This window comes from Galleria mellonella, unplaced genomic scaffold, assembly GCF_026898425.1.
Source record: "Galleria mellonella isolate WM207_F2 unplaced genomic scaffold, CSIRO_AGI_GalMel_v1 utg32, whole genome shotgun sequence".
Lineage (NCBI taxonomy): Eukaryota > Metazoa > Arthropoda > Insecta > Lepidoptera > Pyralidae > Galleria > Galleria mellonella.
In genome coordinates, this window is record NW_026442075.1 from 3662405 (window position 1) to 3677438 (window position 15034).

General features: G+C 32.7%; 2 protein-coding genes and 1 long non-coding RNA gene across 5 annotated transcripts; 1 reads left to right on the forward strand and 2 right to left on the reverse strand.

Annotated features, from left to right (window-relative positions):
* Positions 1-612: 612 nt before the first annotated feature.
* LOC113510730 (mitochondrial import inner membrane translocase subunit Tim29) lies at positions 613-4486 on the reverse strand. Its single transcript, XM_026894243.3, has 2 exons — positions 4311-4486; positions 613-3126 (listed from the first exon to the last, which is right to left on the reverse strand). Exon 2 carries the CDS (start codon positions 1223-1225, stop codon positions 659-661), a length of 567 nt encoding a protein of 188 aa, XP_026750044.2. The 5' UTR covers positions 1226-3126; positions 4311-4486; the 3' UTR covers positions 613-658.
* A 3328-nt stretch (positions 4487-7814) lies between these two features.
* LOC128200990 (uncharacterized) lies at positions 7815-9909 on the reverse strand. 3 transcript variants are annotated; one of them, XR_008253000.1, is made up of 3 exons: positions 9749-9909; positions 8484-8613; positions 7815-8136 (listed from the first exon to the last, which is right to left on the reverse strand). It is a non-coding gene; the product is annotated as an uncharacterized LOC128200990 (long non-coding RNA). The 3 variants fall into 3 exon arrangements; XR_008252998.1 differs by having other exon boundaries at positions 7836-7979; positions 8416-8613; XR_008252999.1 differs by having other exon boundaries at positions 7837-8136; positions 8416-8613.
* A 3054-nt stretch (positions 9910-12963) lies between these two features.
* LOC113510725 (39S ribosomal protein L23, mitochondrial) lies at positions 12964-14552 on the forward strand. The gene is made up of 3 exons (XM_026894236.3): positions 12964-13113; positions 13949-14228; positions 14313-14552. Exons 1-3 carry the CDS (start codon positions 13100-13102, stop codon positions 14469-14471), a joined length of 453 nt encoding a protein of 150 aa, XP_026750037.2. The 5' UTR covers positions 12964-13099; the 3' UTR covers positions 14472-14552.
* The last annotated feature ends 482 nt before the right edge of the window (positions 14553-15034 follow it).

Consider the following 15034-nt stretch of genomic DNA (forward strand, 5'->3'; position numbering starts at 1 on the left):
TTTTAAGAGGGATACTGCTGCCTATTCCTCGACTATTAAGTTTAATAATAAAAGTACCTAATTAATATCTTCTTCTTATGGAGAAAGATTTCACTGATTCCAATGCTTTATCTTAATGACTTATTATGGTATGGAATAGATATAACTAGCACAATTTAAAACTTGTCTGTTTTATTATATTATACCAGCAACAAACAGCTGGCCGGTAGCACAGTTCTTCACGAGGATGCCTTGTTTAGAGGTGAAATATGTGTAGCAGCATGTGCATAGAGGGAGAGGGATTTTTATTAATGGAGATTTAAACGCCCTATTGCTAGCAGCTTGCTAGCTTATCAGGTCAATCTGCATGGGCCCCCATAAAAACAATTGTGGTTAATTCCTAATAAATTAATCCCAATGGATCAACTAACCCGAATTCATCATCATTTATCAACAATCACTGGTGTTAGTCCGTATACATGAATAGTATAGGTGCTGTTACTATTACATTTTCATCCCATTAAAAAATAATACCCATGCTTAATAGTAGACACAAGTTATGATCCAAATTCAAGCAAGACAATACAGGGTGATAGTGTATAGCTATGTTATGAAGAAAAAATGAAAATAGAATTAACAATTTATATATCTTTTACTATACTACATAACAATTAATTAATTAAAAATTAACATCATAATTGGCAGTTTTCATATAAATATTCCACCACTTTCCCATAAAACCAATATCTACTAATCTTGAAGGGAGGCTAATGTAACTAGGCCTTAAATATGAACAGTGAGCTTTGTATAGATCACAAGAATCATTCAAATCTGAGGTATACATTACAGAGGCAATTCCCAAACTTACATAGTGAATTACACCTTGGTTGTAGGATGTCTCTAGAAATTGTAAATGCTCTTTAGACGTGGGATTTTGACAACCTTCACTGACTAATATCATTTCATTTCCTATCCTTTTCAAATTTTCTTTAAAATCAATTTCTGATGGATTGTTCTTAGCTAATGCATAGATACCAGATAAACATATGGTCCAGACAAAAGCTTTCCTTGGATTATCTTGTATGTCAGTTCGTAAATCCTGCAGCATTTGACGATAGTCAATAAATAAGTTTTTCCAATAATCCGCCCATTTTTCTACTATGGTTCCCTTAAACTTTTCAGGAAATTTGATCCTTGATACTAGAGCCGGTGCAATATTAGGCACTTTCTTTAAATTTTGTGTCATTTTTTATAATTTTCCAGTAAGTTTGCAATTAGGTATGTGCAGAAAAAAAATACAATTTAGCAAAATATTTAAAAATTAAGTGAACACGGTAATAAAAAAATTCAATTCCAAAATCTTTGACAGAGTAATATACCATAAATTAGAGAGACAATGTCTACAGACAAAAAAACAGATTAGGAACTATCTAAAAGCACAGAGTAAACATTGATTAGTTTCTAAGAACAAGGAATCACATAAAAGTAATGATAAAATAAAAACTGTAAATCATATGGTGGTTTCCTTTCTTCTTACACAAATATAATTAGTAAAAAGAAGGCGAAAGATACACCGCCGTGTAGTCTCGGCATAGAATGAGACACATCTTTCTTTTTCGTGGGTGTCGTAAGAGGCTATTAAGAAAACTTAATGGTTGAGGGATGGACAGCAGCGTTCCTCTTCATCACAAAAGTTTAACTGCAGTTGTCAAGCCGCCTCCCGAGTGTGGCAACTATTGGCAAGATTATGGGGGACACCTATGTTCAGGAGTGTACAGTTAACGGCTGATATGATTACATATTTGATACACAAAAATTAATATTTGGTCGTGCTTAATTTTATTCGGTCAATTTAATTATTTAATAGAATACCCGCTAACTCAAAAAAGCATATGCCTTTTTATAAATTAGTTTTTTATAATGAAGATTCACCATAGGTATATTTGAGAGAGTGTAGAGTGGTGCTCACCTCAGGACTATCTGGTGTCTATCCTAGGATAATAGCGAAGCTTTTACTATGCGCAAAGATTTGTCAAAGAATAGAGAATGTCCCGTCTTTATATACACACAAATTCTCACTAAAACTTTGAGTAGGAACTAATGAATTAAAAAGTTGGATTATTATATGTAGGAATAGAAGTGGGTTTTCGTATTCGAGATTTAATTCTCTACACTTCATGAACAACTAATAATTGGAAATCATTAATATTACGTAGCAGTACAAACTTCACAAAATATCGTGTAATACCTGGCTATTACAAATTGTTTGCCATATACCTACACAGTTAGCGGTAGGTTTTCTTTGCCTATCCTGTATGAAATTTGGTTTGAGCGAGAGTCATTTACGACTAGTATAGGAGGTAAAGTTTTCTAATTTTGGTACATTTTATTCTGCGTACTTTAAGACTAAGGTTGTAAGACTTACTATGTTCAGCAGTGGAGAGTTAACGGCTGAAGTTATGAAGATAACTTCATATTATGAATATCATAAAAAAAAAATTAAAAGTAAAAAAAAAATCTATACTTTCTTACTACTTTTTTAAATAAATATTATTATTTTTTAACAAAATTATGATTATTATATATATGTACTGGTTTCCACCAAAATGCATATCGCAAACATTAATGTTTTGAGGAACGTATAAATCGAAATAGGTGGTAAAATAAGTTTTATTTTTTACAAATTTTATACACAATAATTTTATGATTATTTATTTTTATGGTTATTGGATATAACCATAAAATTAATAATTTTGCAAATATACAAAATATTAATATTATTATAACGATAAAAGGAAATAAATAGTTATTACTCTCCTGCCCGTGGAAACTATCTACTCGTTATATATGTACATATATAAGCTAGCCGTTTTATATTACTAGAGAAAATACATAGAGTGGATGCATCAAGTTTATTGAACTCGGTTATTTTATAATTACATGATCATTAAACTGTCGTTATCAGATGGCCAAGTGGTGTTGCCGAGGATTTTTTATTATAATTATTTATCCTTTTTTAGTGGGCATATAGCCTCCACCTTTAGCTTCTCTCTTTTTTCGGGATAAATTATCCATTTGAGGCATAGTCATTTCAGGCATTTCAGGTGGTGGTGGAGGCGGCGGCGGCGGCGGAAACTGTCTGGCAATCTGAAATAAGTAATGTAGATTACTACCATTAGCTTACTATAAGAAAACGTTTATCTATGAAAATTTTGTCACGAAATTTCTTCGTGCTTATCTCTGTAACCGCTTAAAAAACTTCAATTGCCACGCTTGGCAGCCGGATTGGCACCTGCGGTTAGGCTTTGGTGATGTTTTAGAGACAATGTTGCGTATCCCTTGACCATTAAGTTCCCTCAGTCGTCTTTTATGACACCCCCGTGAAAGAAAGGGGTGGCCCATTCTATACTAGGACTACACGGTACTTAGATTATAGATATAGGATATTTAATAAAAGATCTGATGGTCTATTTACCTATAAAAATATAACGTCTATGATGGATACTAACAACTATTTAAATTTACAACTATGTCCGCGAGCTAGGATCAACGATTGACGGTTATAGCAATCAAAAACGAAATTGAGGATGTAACTTTAGCATAGTGTCGAGGAAGACTATGAAATTGTTTTAATCGGTTGTGTCATTGTGCGATAAAATAAAAAAGTAAGATATGGGAAAAACAATCAAATAAAGATCACCAAGTTGAAAAGACAATGAGCTGCTTCATGTAACACGAACTTGAATTTTGTATTTTGTTTTTATTTAAATTAGGGTTTACAATATTCTATTACAAATAAAAGTAAGTTAAAATTAATCAAAATTTGTAATTACTTAAAATACAACCAAAGTATACCGTTTTGTACCACTTTTCGTCACTTGCTCTATTCTAAGACGAATATAAAAACAAATCCAAAATCTTTGTAAAGAAGTGTTACAAGAAATACTAAGAGTATTTTTCGTACATTTATCTGGAGTTGTATTTTTATTAAATACATATATTTTTATAGTAATACTTATATATAAAGTGCATCAAAAAGATTATTAGTTAACCCCTATGCCAAGAAATGCAATAAAATGGTATTGATAGTACAATTGGATATCAAATTAAGAAGCTCAACATTAGAATTTAAATAAGATAATGCAGGATAACGTCTAATTGTCAGTCATTATCTTTGTGTATCTAATATAAATTGGTTGAAATATATTTTTTTTAATAATAAAAGATTAAGCAATAATTAATGGTTTTTAATATTTCGAAGATAAAAATAGTTGTTTTTATGACGATAGTATTTTTTATAAATAGGTTTCGGTATTATTATGGGTACTTACTCGTTTGAGTGGTCGATCGTTATAATTTTCCTCTATTTCCGACGAAAATGCTACCGCTGCGGCTTGGCTTTGTTTCAAAACCAATACAATGGATACAGCAAAGACCATCAAACAAAACGATAGTTTCATCTTGACTGGTCACTACTGTATTACCTACAGTTGGACCTAATAATCGGTCCTTTATATCATATAGATTGCATGTTACCTTACGAGAGAAGTACTTTAGCAAACAATAAAACCGCTTCCTGTATCCTGTGTGATACATGCAACAGATAAGAGTAAAATGCGATAATGGTCGTAATGAAACAAATGATAATAAACTTGTGGAAAACGAGAGTCATCGTGTTAATTGACTAAGTAGGTACCTAGGTGTTTGTTAGGTTCGAGGTGACAATTAAATTTTATTAATATTTTTGTTATAAGCATGTTAAAGTAGATTCTGTTTTCATCAGGTGATGTGTTAATAGCTTAGTCTTTTGGAATGGCAACGCACGAAGGGCATCATGGGTGACGCTGTATACTCTGTTATGTCCATCTGGTGAGCCGCCAGATTGTTTCCCATTCTGTTGCACTAAAAAAATGTTTCATGTAAACAATTGAAGATTCTTGGTTAGAATAATATAGTGTTCATATTGTCTACTACTGCTTTTAAGGCTCTATTGGAGACGATATAGTAAGAAATAAGAAATAAAATGACCGTTATTGCATTTCCGATATTATTATTTATAATAGGTAATTATATTTATACATACAAATGTATATATGTACTTTGTACAAATGCCGTTTACTTGGGCACCTCTGTCTCATTCGTGTTTCTCCCGTGAAGCAGTTATGTTTGCATGGGTGTGTTTCTGTTTAAAGGGTGGAATATGGCAGTGAATTTACAGAGTACAGAGTAATAACACCCGAGTCCTGGGGAGGGGGGGGGATTGTTAGTCATGCGGACTACCAATCCAATTGCTAACAATATACCCCATCAGGTCGACCTCCATGTGGTCCCCCATGGAAACCATCGTGCTGAATTCCAGGTGTATTTATCACGATGGGTTAACTGACCTTTTTTTTTAACGTCTGGAAAATGCTTTATGCAGACCCATACACCTTGTGGGAGGTAAATGGGTACTGTGGGAATCCCCCCATAAGGCGGAAGTGTACCCACCAAAAACCAGATGATATACCCTCGAGGTGCCATATGTCGGAGACATGGGTTCGCTTTCGCATTCACCACATCTCCGACAGCAGCGACCCGCTCCTGATGGTAAGGGCAGGTCTCCTCTCTCAAGACGGGGTGGCTGGCGTGTTCATTCAACTACTCGGGGGACGCGCCGGTATATTAGCACATCCCCAGAACTGTTGAAAAATTACCTTCCCACAGGTATCACTCTGGCCCCAGGGAGGAAGGAGGAGGGGCGGAACTGGGAGCGCCTCTCCTTCTGCTTTTGACTCGTCTGCGGCGGATTGACGGTGCGAAAGTGGCACTCTCCCGTGCCTTTTTCGCGGCCTCCTTCTGCGACATGACGGCATCGCAGAAGGCGAGCATCGCTTCCCACGATTTCTCACTACTCACCATCCGCCAAACCATGGCGAGCAGTGAGAGATTGGTCCCCATTACCGCGGACAAGACACGACGCTCATCGGCATACGCTGGGCACTTCTCCAGCGCATGTTCCGCCGTGTCCTTCCTTCCTGCGCGCGACATGACACAGCTACCGCCCAAAGCATCCATGCCCGAACAGTATCTGTGTCATCCTGAAGGTCAGCGGCCTTCGTCATGGGTTAACTGACCTGCTCTTTCATTTCACTTATCATCCCTCACTGGAACATCGGTGGTGTAAACCGATAGCGCAGGCGAGGTTACTATTCCATTGTCATCCATTAAAAAACTCCTGAGTCCTCAGGAATGGCAACGCTTGGAGGGTATCATGGGCGAAACAATACTGTTATGTCTTTGGTACTTTCTCATGTCTATAGGCGACGGTTACCACTTTCCATCAGATGGGCCGTCAGCTTGTTTGTCATTTTAAGTTGCATTTAATAACTTATTTAGATTAGTAGGCCAATTAGAAATTAAAAACCTGGACAAAGTCGCACCATAAGAGATTCTTTGTATCCTTTTGATACGGAACTTAAAAAAATACCAGGTAATTGAGTCGAATCAGTACTTTCTTTTTGCATAGTTTTATTTAGTCACAAGACTGTTTACAAAATTGGAGCAATAGCTCCTGTAAATATACAGGAACGATTTTAATTGAATATGATTTTATAATAGTTACAAAAATAATTAATGAATAATGTAGCTAGATATTCGATTATATTGCTAAAATAAATAATTACGCATTACTAAATATCAGTCAGTTGAATGTTAGGCTTCAATATAGCTTTTTTGCGGTATTACAAGCATTAATATTGAATCGGCATTGGTTATTTAACTTGAATATCAGATATTGAAACTATATATTTCGGTTTTAATAATGCTTAAAAAAAATGGTGTGGGCATTAAACAATTTTGGGACGGACACGGCTTACCAAGCCCCTTTTAAATGCACCTTTGATTTGAATTTAAATTATTGAACGTTATTTATAGTACACCCTTATTATTTTCCATATATAAAAATTTTTTAGAAAACAGTTTATTCAAGGTTATGAAATTAATAATAAAATAAAAGAAGTAGTCATAAATATTCCTTTTACTCGTCCGTTCGCTTAAATAATCCATTCAATCTCCAATCAATCGATTTGAATCGGAGTGCGGCCATTATCGCACTCGACGAGATAAATTGATACGTGTGTACTGAATCGGTTTGTACGTATCAGCGTATCCCATTGAGTGCGTGTTAGAAATAGGTGTATTTTCATACAGCTATAAACTACTGGCCGATTGTAATTTTAAAAAGATGGTTTTTAATTTAAGTTGACACACTCTTAGAAACCATCACTGCTTTCTGTATTTGCTCTTCTATTAAATTTTATCGTACTTTTATATTGTGTTTATCCTATTCCCTTCCACTACGGAAATATTAGTTGATATCTCTAGTTAAATACCAACAGTGTGATATTGGATATTGGCCAGACTAATCCATACATCACACCGTTAGAAAACGTTTTTTCTATGTTGCAGTTGGCTGCAGTACCACAGATTAGAGAGGCTATGTATACGACACTGTCGAAAACGGACAATATGTTTTTAGCAGATATCTAATATATAGTTTGCTTGACTAGTCTATATATAGATTTATAATTTTTGAGCAATATACAGATCTTACCAAGTATATAGTCTGTATTACATTCAAGCTTACTTGAATTCCAGACAAATTATCTTTTTGAAGACTAGGCAGCATGGTCTCCGACCTTAGCCTGTTCCAAACGGAACAAACGTACTAAAAAAAAAAAAAAAAAAAATCAAGCTTGAATTGAATGATTATAAGCCAGAAAAAAGGCGGGAAACTCGAATAAGAACAAGCGGGTTTTTTAAATTTTTTTTATCAATTCTTATTATTGAATAAAATATTATATTTTCACTAAATTCAGTGACAGTAATATAATTAGCATTCTTGGGGAAGCGCAGTTGTAGGAAAAGGAAAAAAAAAGATGACGATTCAGGTGATGTAGACCATGAACCTTGTAATGACAAGGATATATATTCGGAAGATACTTCTACTGACTCAGAATCTGAAATTGATAAGGCCGATAAGTATAAACCTTACTACGTCACAGATTATATTAGAAGATATCCCGAGGAATCCCCTGGGACAGAATTTGTTGTCTTTGTAGAATCCTCAGATAGTCAGAAAACCATTGGATCCAGAGACTTGCTCTCACTCTCCTCCTGTTTAAAACGTTTTAATAAAGGGGTAACTTATCTTAGATCTATAAATAAATTCAAAATCGGAGTATACTTTCAAAAGCCAGACTTAGCCAATGCTTTTTTAAATAATAAAACTTTTTTAAATGACTACCATTTTAAGGCCAGTATTCCTGCTTCTTCAACAGAAGTTACAGGCGTTATTAGAAATGTACCTACAAATATATCTAATAAAAAAATATATACTATGATATCGAGTTCTAAGAAAATTATTGCTATTAAAAGAATTTTAAGAAAAAATACCTTGACTCATGGATATGTGTTACAGCCAACTCTAACCGTGACAATTACTTTTGCTGCATCTGTATTACCTGAATATCTGGATATTGGAGGTTGGCGCCACAATGTCACTCCATATATACCACCAGTTAAACAATGCTACCGGTGCTTGAGGTATGGACATTTAGCTAAATTCTGTAAGAATTCTGAGCGTTGCAGCATCTGCAAAGGTGAGCATAATTATAAAACTTGTACAACTGGAATGGAAAACGCTATTTGTGTACACTGCAATGGAAATCACACAAGTGTATCACCGCAATGCCCTGTTAAACAAAAGAAAATTGCTGAAAATAGATCTAAATTCAGACCTGCTTCTTTTGGAGATGTACTTAGCACTGAAATATTTCCTAAACTGGGTAACAAACCTAAAAAAAATGTAGACCTAATTTCAATTCTAAATTCTGATAACAAGAGTTTATCACTTTTAATAGAAAGCATAATCAAACTTATTTCACTACATAACACAAAGAACACATCTATTAACACTAAAAGTGTTTTGAATGTGTTATATGATACTTTTGGTAATAGACCTATTTCACAAAATTCAATCGAGACCAATTAACTATCATACAGTGGAACGCTCAGAGCCTACTGAGCAATCGACATATTTTTACACAATTTTTAAATGAACATCATATTCACATTGCTCTCATCTCAGAAACTTGGCTAAAACCACATTACAAATTAAAAATTAAAGATTATTGTATAGAACGAAATGATTGTGGTAATAACCACAATGGAGTAGCGATTATTATACATAATAGTATTAGATATAAAAAACTTCACTCTTTTTTCGACAATTCTTTGCAAACTATAGCTATTAGTATTGAAGTTAATAATTCTTGGTATTCAGTTGCCAGTATTTACTGTCCTACCAATAGTACACCTAGTTTTACTAAAGCCAAATTTAAGTTCTTTTTGGAGTCTCTTCCTAAACCCACTATCATATCTGGAGATTTAAATGCACATCATACTATGTGGGGTTGTACCTCCACTAATACAAGAGGTAAAGACATTCTTGATTGTTTAGATGAATGTAATTTGGTACTATTAAATGATAAGCAAGTTACTACTGTTGGCTCTCATATTTGGAGACCCAATGGCCTTGATTTAACTATGGTATCCCCATCCATATCATTAAAATGCGAGTGGTCGGTTCATGATGATCCGTTAGGAAGTTATCACCTGCCGACTTTTACTAAAATAAACACAAAGAACTCTTCATCAACTCCGTCAGGTGAACAACATGCTCCTATAGATGAAGTTAATAAACTTTTGTTAAATCGTATAAACCTACGTCTCGTTAATTGGGATCTTTATTCTGAAACTGTTAATCAATTACTTTTGGATTTCGAGTATGATGTCAATGAACCCTTAAACAATTACAATAGGTTCTGTAAAATTATTTTGACAGCTGTGGAACGTTCCGTTCCACGTAGGAACTTATCAAATAGCGGTGCAAATACTTCAAAGAGGCACAAACATATTGCAGTACCTTGGTGGAATAACAGGTGTGCGACAGCTGTCAATGATAGTAAAGCGGCTTACCTTAGGTTTAAACAAAATCCAACTCTCGATAATTACATAAATTTTAAAAGAGTTCAAGCTGTTAAAAAGTTAGTAATTAAGCAAGTAAGACAACAGGGGTGGCAGGAATTTTGTTCCAAATTTAATAGATTAACACCAATTTCCACTGTTTGGCAAAATATGAGAAAATTAAATTCAAAACATCGTCAAAATCATTTTAAAGATATATCATGGGTCAATGATTTTTTACGCAAATATACTCCTGATTTTGTACACTCATCTTTTGATGACAAACAGTTTAATTCTGTTAATTCATGCCCAAAATTTCTCACTGACCCATTCTCAATTGATGAAATATCCAGTGCAGTAAAATCTAGAAAAGATACAGCTAGTGGCCTTGATCGCTTAACATACAATATGTTTCGATTGCTGAATAAAATAAACCTTACTAAACTCTTACAAATTTTTAACGATTTATGGAAGGACTGTATTATCCCACCAGAATGGAAAATGGATTGTTTGATTCCAGTAATTAAACCCGGTAAAGATCCTACAAATTTCGACTCCTATAGACCTATAACATTGACGTCCTGTGCAGGCAAATTATTCGAACAATTAATTAAACAGCGTTTAGAGTTCTTTATTGAAAGTAATAGTATATTACCATCGAATCAATTTGGTTTTCGCCGTGGATATTCAGCGCGCGAAAGTTTAGCGAACTTCTATGTCGACCTTAGTACTGCTTTGAATAACGATGAATATGTTCTATCTGTTTTTTTAGATGTCGTAGGAGCTTTTAACAATGTAAATTTAACAGTTCTATCTTCGATTTTATCCTCATTTCTTCCAATGAAACTTATCGAATGGATTTATAATTTTCTTAGTAATAGAGAAGTGTATGTTAAAGTAAATAGTAAATTAATAGGACCTAGGTTAAGCTCTAAAGGAGTATGTCAAGGTGGTATTCTAAGCCCGCTACTATATATTTTATATATCTATAAACTTAATTCAATTTTAGGAAACAGTGTGAACAACTTGCAATTTGCCGATGATTTATTAATTTATATAAAAGGAAAGAATATTATTGATATGCAATTAGTGTTAAATGAGTCATTAAAAAGACTTGAGAAATATTTTTCTCTTCTTTCCCTCGATATTAGTTTAACCAAAAGTAAAGTAGTTGTTTTTCATCAAGTTCATAAATATGTTCCATTAATGAATATTATATATAATAATCAAACTCTTCCAACAGACTGTAGCGTTAAATTTCTGGGGGTAATTTTTCATCAAAATTTAAAATGGGATCTATACGTTGATTGCTTAGTAGATCGTGCTTTAAGAGCCACTAATATAATAAGATCTGTAATTGGTCGTAACTGGGGAGCTGATCCTAAAATTATCCTTTTACTTTACAAATCTCTTGTTAGAAGTAATTTTGATTACGCTTTCTTTTGTTATGCCTCAGAACATAAATTAGTAGAAAAACTCGAAAAAATTCAAAATATGAATTTAAGACTTATTTTAGGTGCTATGTATACTTCTCCAATTATCTCAATGCAAGTAGAATGTAATTTGCCTCCTATCCTTCTTCGTTTCGAATACCTAAAACTCAAATTTCTCTTCAAAGTTTTTTCAGTTTCCAATAACCCACTCATACTCAAATTATTAAATTGCCCCATTTCTATGTTTTTGAATAAAACTATTGTCAATGATTTGAATTTACGAGATGAATATAACATCTATAGTAGTAAGATACTTCCTTGTTATAATGGCCTTTATGAGAGTAAGTTCTGTAAGATCAAAATTGTTATACGTAAAGACATAAAAGAAAAGCACGATATGTATGAGACTTTATCAGAATTTATTGACTACAGGCAGATATATACAGATGGTTCCAAAAATGCACTTAGCACTTCAGTGGCTTTTTACGATTTGTCAAATAGATTTGGTCACGGTTATAAAATTTCAACTTTGGCTAGTATTTACACAGCAGAAGCAAAAGCTATATTTTTAGCATTAGAATACATAGAAAAACAGGTACTATATTCGAAATGGATTATAATTACAGATAGTATGAGTGTTCTTATGGCATTAAAAAATAACACATTCATTTCATCATCAAACTACTTAATTCAAGAAATTCGTAATAAATATTATCATCTCTGTACTATATATGGAAAAGATATTATCTTCATCTGGACCCCTTCACATATTGGAGTGTTTGGGAATGAACAAGTAGACACTTTGGCTAAAATTATTAATTCAAGTGCTGCTCGTGTTCAAGATTTACCCCTTTGTTATTCAGATTGTAGTATTGGAATACATAAAATCGTTACAACTAAATGGGAGGAGCATTGGACTCAAATATTACAGACTAAAGGCAAATGGTACCGCAAAATTAATTGGCGTATTGGAAAACCGTGGTTCTGCAAAGGAAAGGACACAAACAGAAAATTTTACACCAATATTTGTAGATTACGAATCGGCCACGGACATTTCAACGAACACCTGCACCGAATGGGCATGATCGCTTCCCCATCATGCACATGGTGTAACTCAAATACAGCCCAATCTCTACATCACCTTTTTTTGATTGCTCTGAATTTGTCATTCAAAGACACATTATGTTTGACGAACTTAGGATTATCTTCAAAAAACCCGAAAATATCCCGCACTCAATCCCGCTTCTCTTAAGATTTCCTTCTTGTTTCAAAGCTATTTTCACTTATATTACTACAACATTCAAGGAGCTATAAGAATACTTTTATTGAATTGCAAGACAATGATTTTTTATAATTATTTATTTTTAATTTGATAAATCCACTGGTTTAAGAAAACTCAAGAAAAGATATTTATGAAAATGTACTTACCGGATTTGACAAATGAAATATTGAAGATTATGACAATAATTGAAGCGACATTAGAAAAATAAAATTCCAGACAAATTATCTTTTTGAAGACTAGGCAGCATGGTCTCCGACCTTAGCCTGTTCCAAACGGAACAAACGTACTAAAAAAAAAAAAAATGAATGATTATAAATTTGTTCGTCAGTCAGTCAATTTCAAATTTTTTTATATTATTGTGATTTTATATTAAGAATATATTATTTTACCAGACGAAATGTCCACTCGCTGGTAAGATACAATATTATTTTACAGGAAATAATTACTATATTACATACTTTACTATTTCTGTCGCAAAAGGAAGTAATAATATAACCTACAAAAGTAAACATTATTTTTGGAAATTTATACAGGACCGTCTCTAAGGGTATCCATTGACCCAGTCTTCATCAATCCGTTAGGTTTATTAGTTCTTGTTTTATGGATAAAAACCTATTATCATCAGTCTCCTGTTCTAACTCCTAAGGATATCTACTGTCCCTAACCCCATATTATTTGGGATTGATATAATATTTCATGTTTTCATTTATTATCGAAATATAATAAAATTATAACTAGACGGTGCCCTTACATGGGGGAATAATTAAGAAAAAATTGTCAGGGCTCTATATAAAAGCAATAGAAACCAAAATAATTTTTAGAAATTTTGTCTGTATGTTTGTTCCGGCGTCACACAAAAAGTACTACACCTAATTCAATGTAGTTTTGACAGTTGTACTCTACAATGTGTGAGAGAAAATCTAGTATATGTTTTATCTTGATGCAGCATATATATCATTTAAAGAGACCACTTAGGTCTGTTGAATATGGTTTTTGTACTTCTGAAATCAATACATGTGAAGCAGCAAGCAAAACACTAGTTCTAAAAATATATTTTCTAATTTTTAATTTTCTCTTAAAAAACTAAGTACAGACTATTCTCTATTATGAGAAAGTATTTTAAATTATAACAAATTGATGTTTGATTTTTGTCATTATTATTCTATCTCAATTATTGTTCAAGCAGATGAATTTCCATTTTTTACTTACTTAAATTTTTATATTACATGTCTAAATTTTATTTCAGGTATCCCATATACCAGAGAGGTAATCCACAACTTAGGGTATTTCTTCCCAACTTTTGGATGAAATTAGTTCACCCTCCACCTAAGCAATTACCCAATACTGTGCATTTTCATTGTTCTATGGAAATGACTAAATATGATATAAGGAATTATTTAGAGAAAATTTACAATGTCCCGGTAATTGATGTGAGAACAAAGATTATACTAGGCAAATTCCGTAAAGACCTTGGCAAGGGTTATGTAGTGAAAGATGATGATATAAAATATGCCTATGTGACATTGGTAAGTATTAGCTTGAATTATGAATAGCAATAATGAAGGATTATGTTAATTATAGTTATTCAAATTGTGATTTGTATGTTACAGCCCAAAGATACAAAATTTGTATTTCCTGATATTTTTGAAAAATCTAAGGATGCTGATGAGGAGCATTTAAAATCATTAGAAGAAGCAAAAAAAACCTTCAAAAACTACATACATCGTAATAAGTCGAGACCTGATGTTCCAAGTTGGTTTTCTATATAAAATAGGTTTCCATATTTGATAGGTATATAAAGAATAATGTACAAATATTTGATAGGTAATTAAATGGTATAGACATTATAATGCTTTTATTGTTATTACATGTTTGCTATCTTTTTATTTCACACATACATAATGAATATAGTCAAAATTGCAATCCTGTCATAGTAAAACAATCATCATCTGCATCCCAAAATAATAGGAACTGTGTAAAATAATATAACACTAATGTTGTTGTGTAATATGTGATATTGAATTCAAGTACTTATTTGTAATTTTTTAAATTAGGAGCTAATGAGATTACATACAAAAACAAATAAGTTATAAATTCTTCTAAAAAAATATGCTACATGTGAAAATTTTAACAAGTTTAATTTCTGTGTTTGAAAACAAAAAATAATGGACATTGATATAAAATCTTGTAAAGAACAAAAACATAATAGTTTTAACATAAAAACTAGTGTTTTCATAGAAACTTCCAATTTTTAAATCAACATCCAAATTAAATATTTTTTTAGTCTTTCTAAACAAAACTTACTAATAATATAATAAAATATAAAACAATC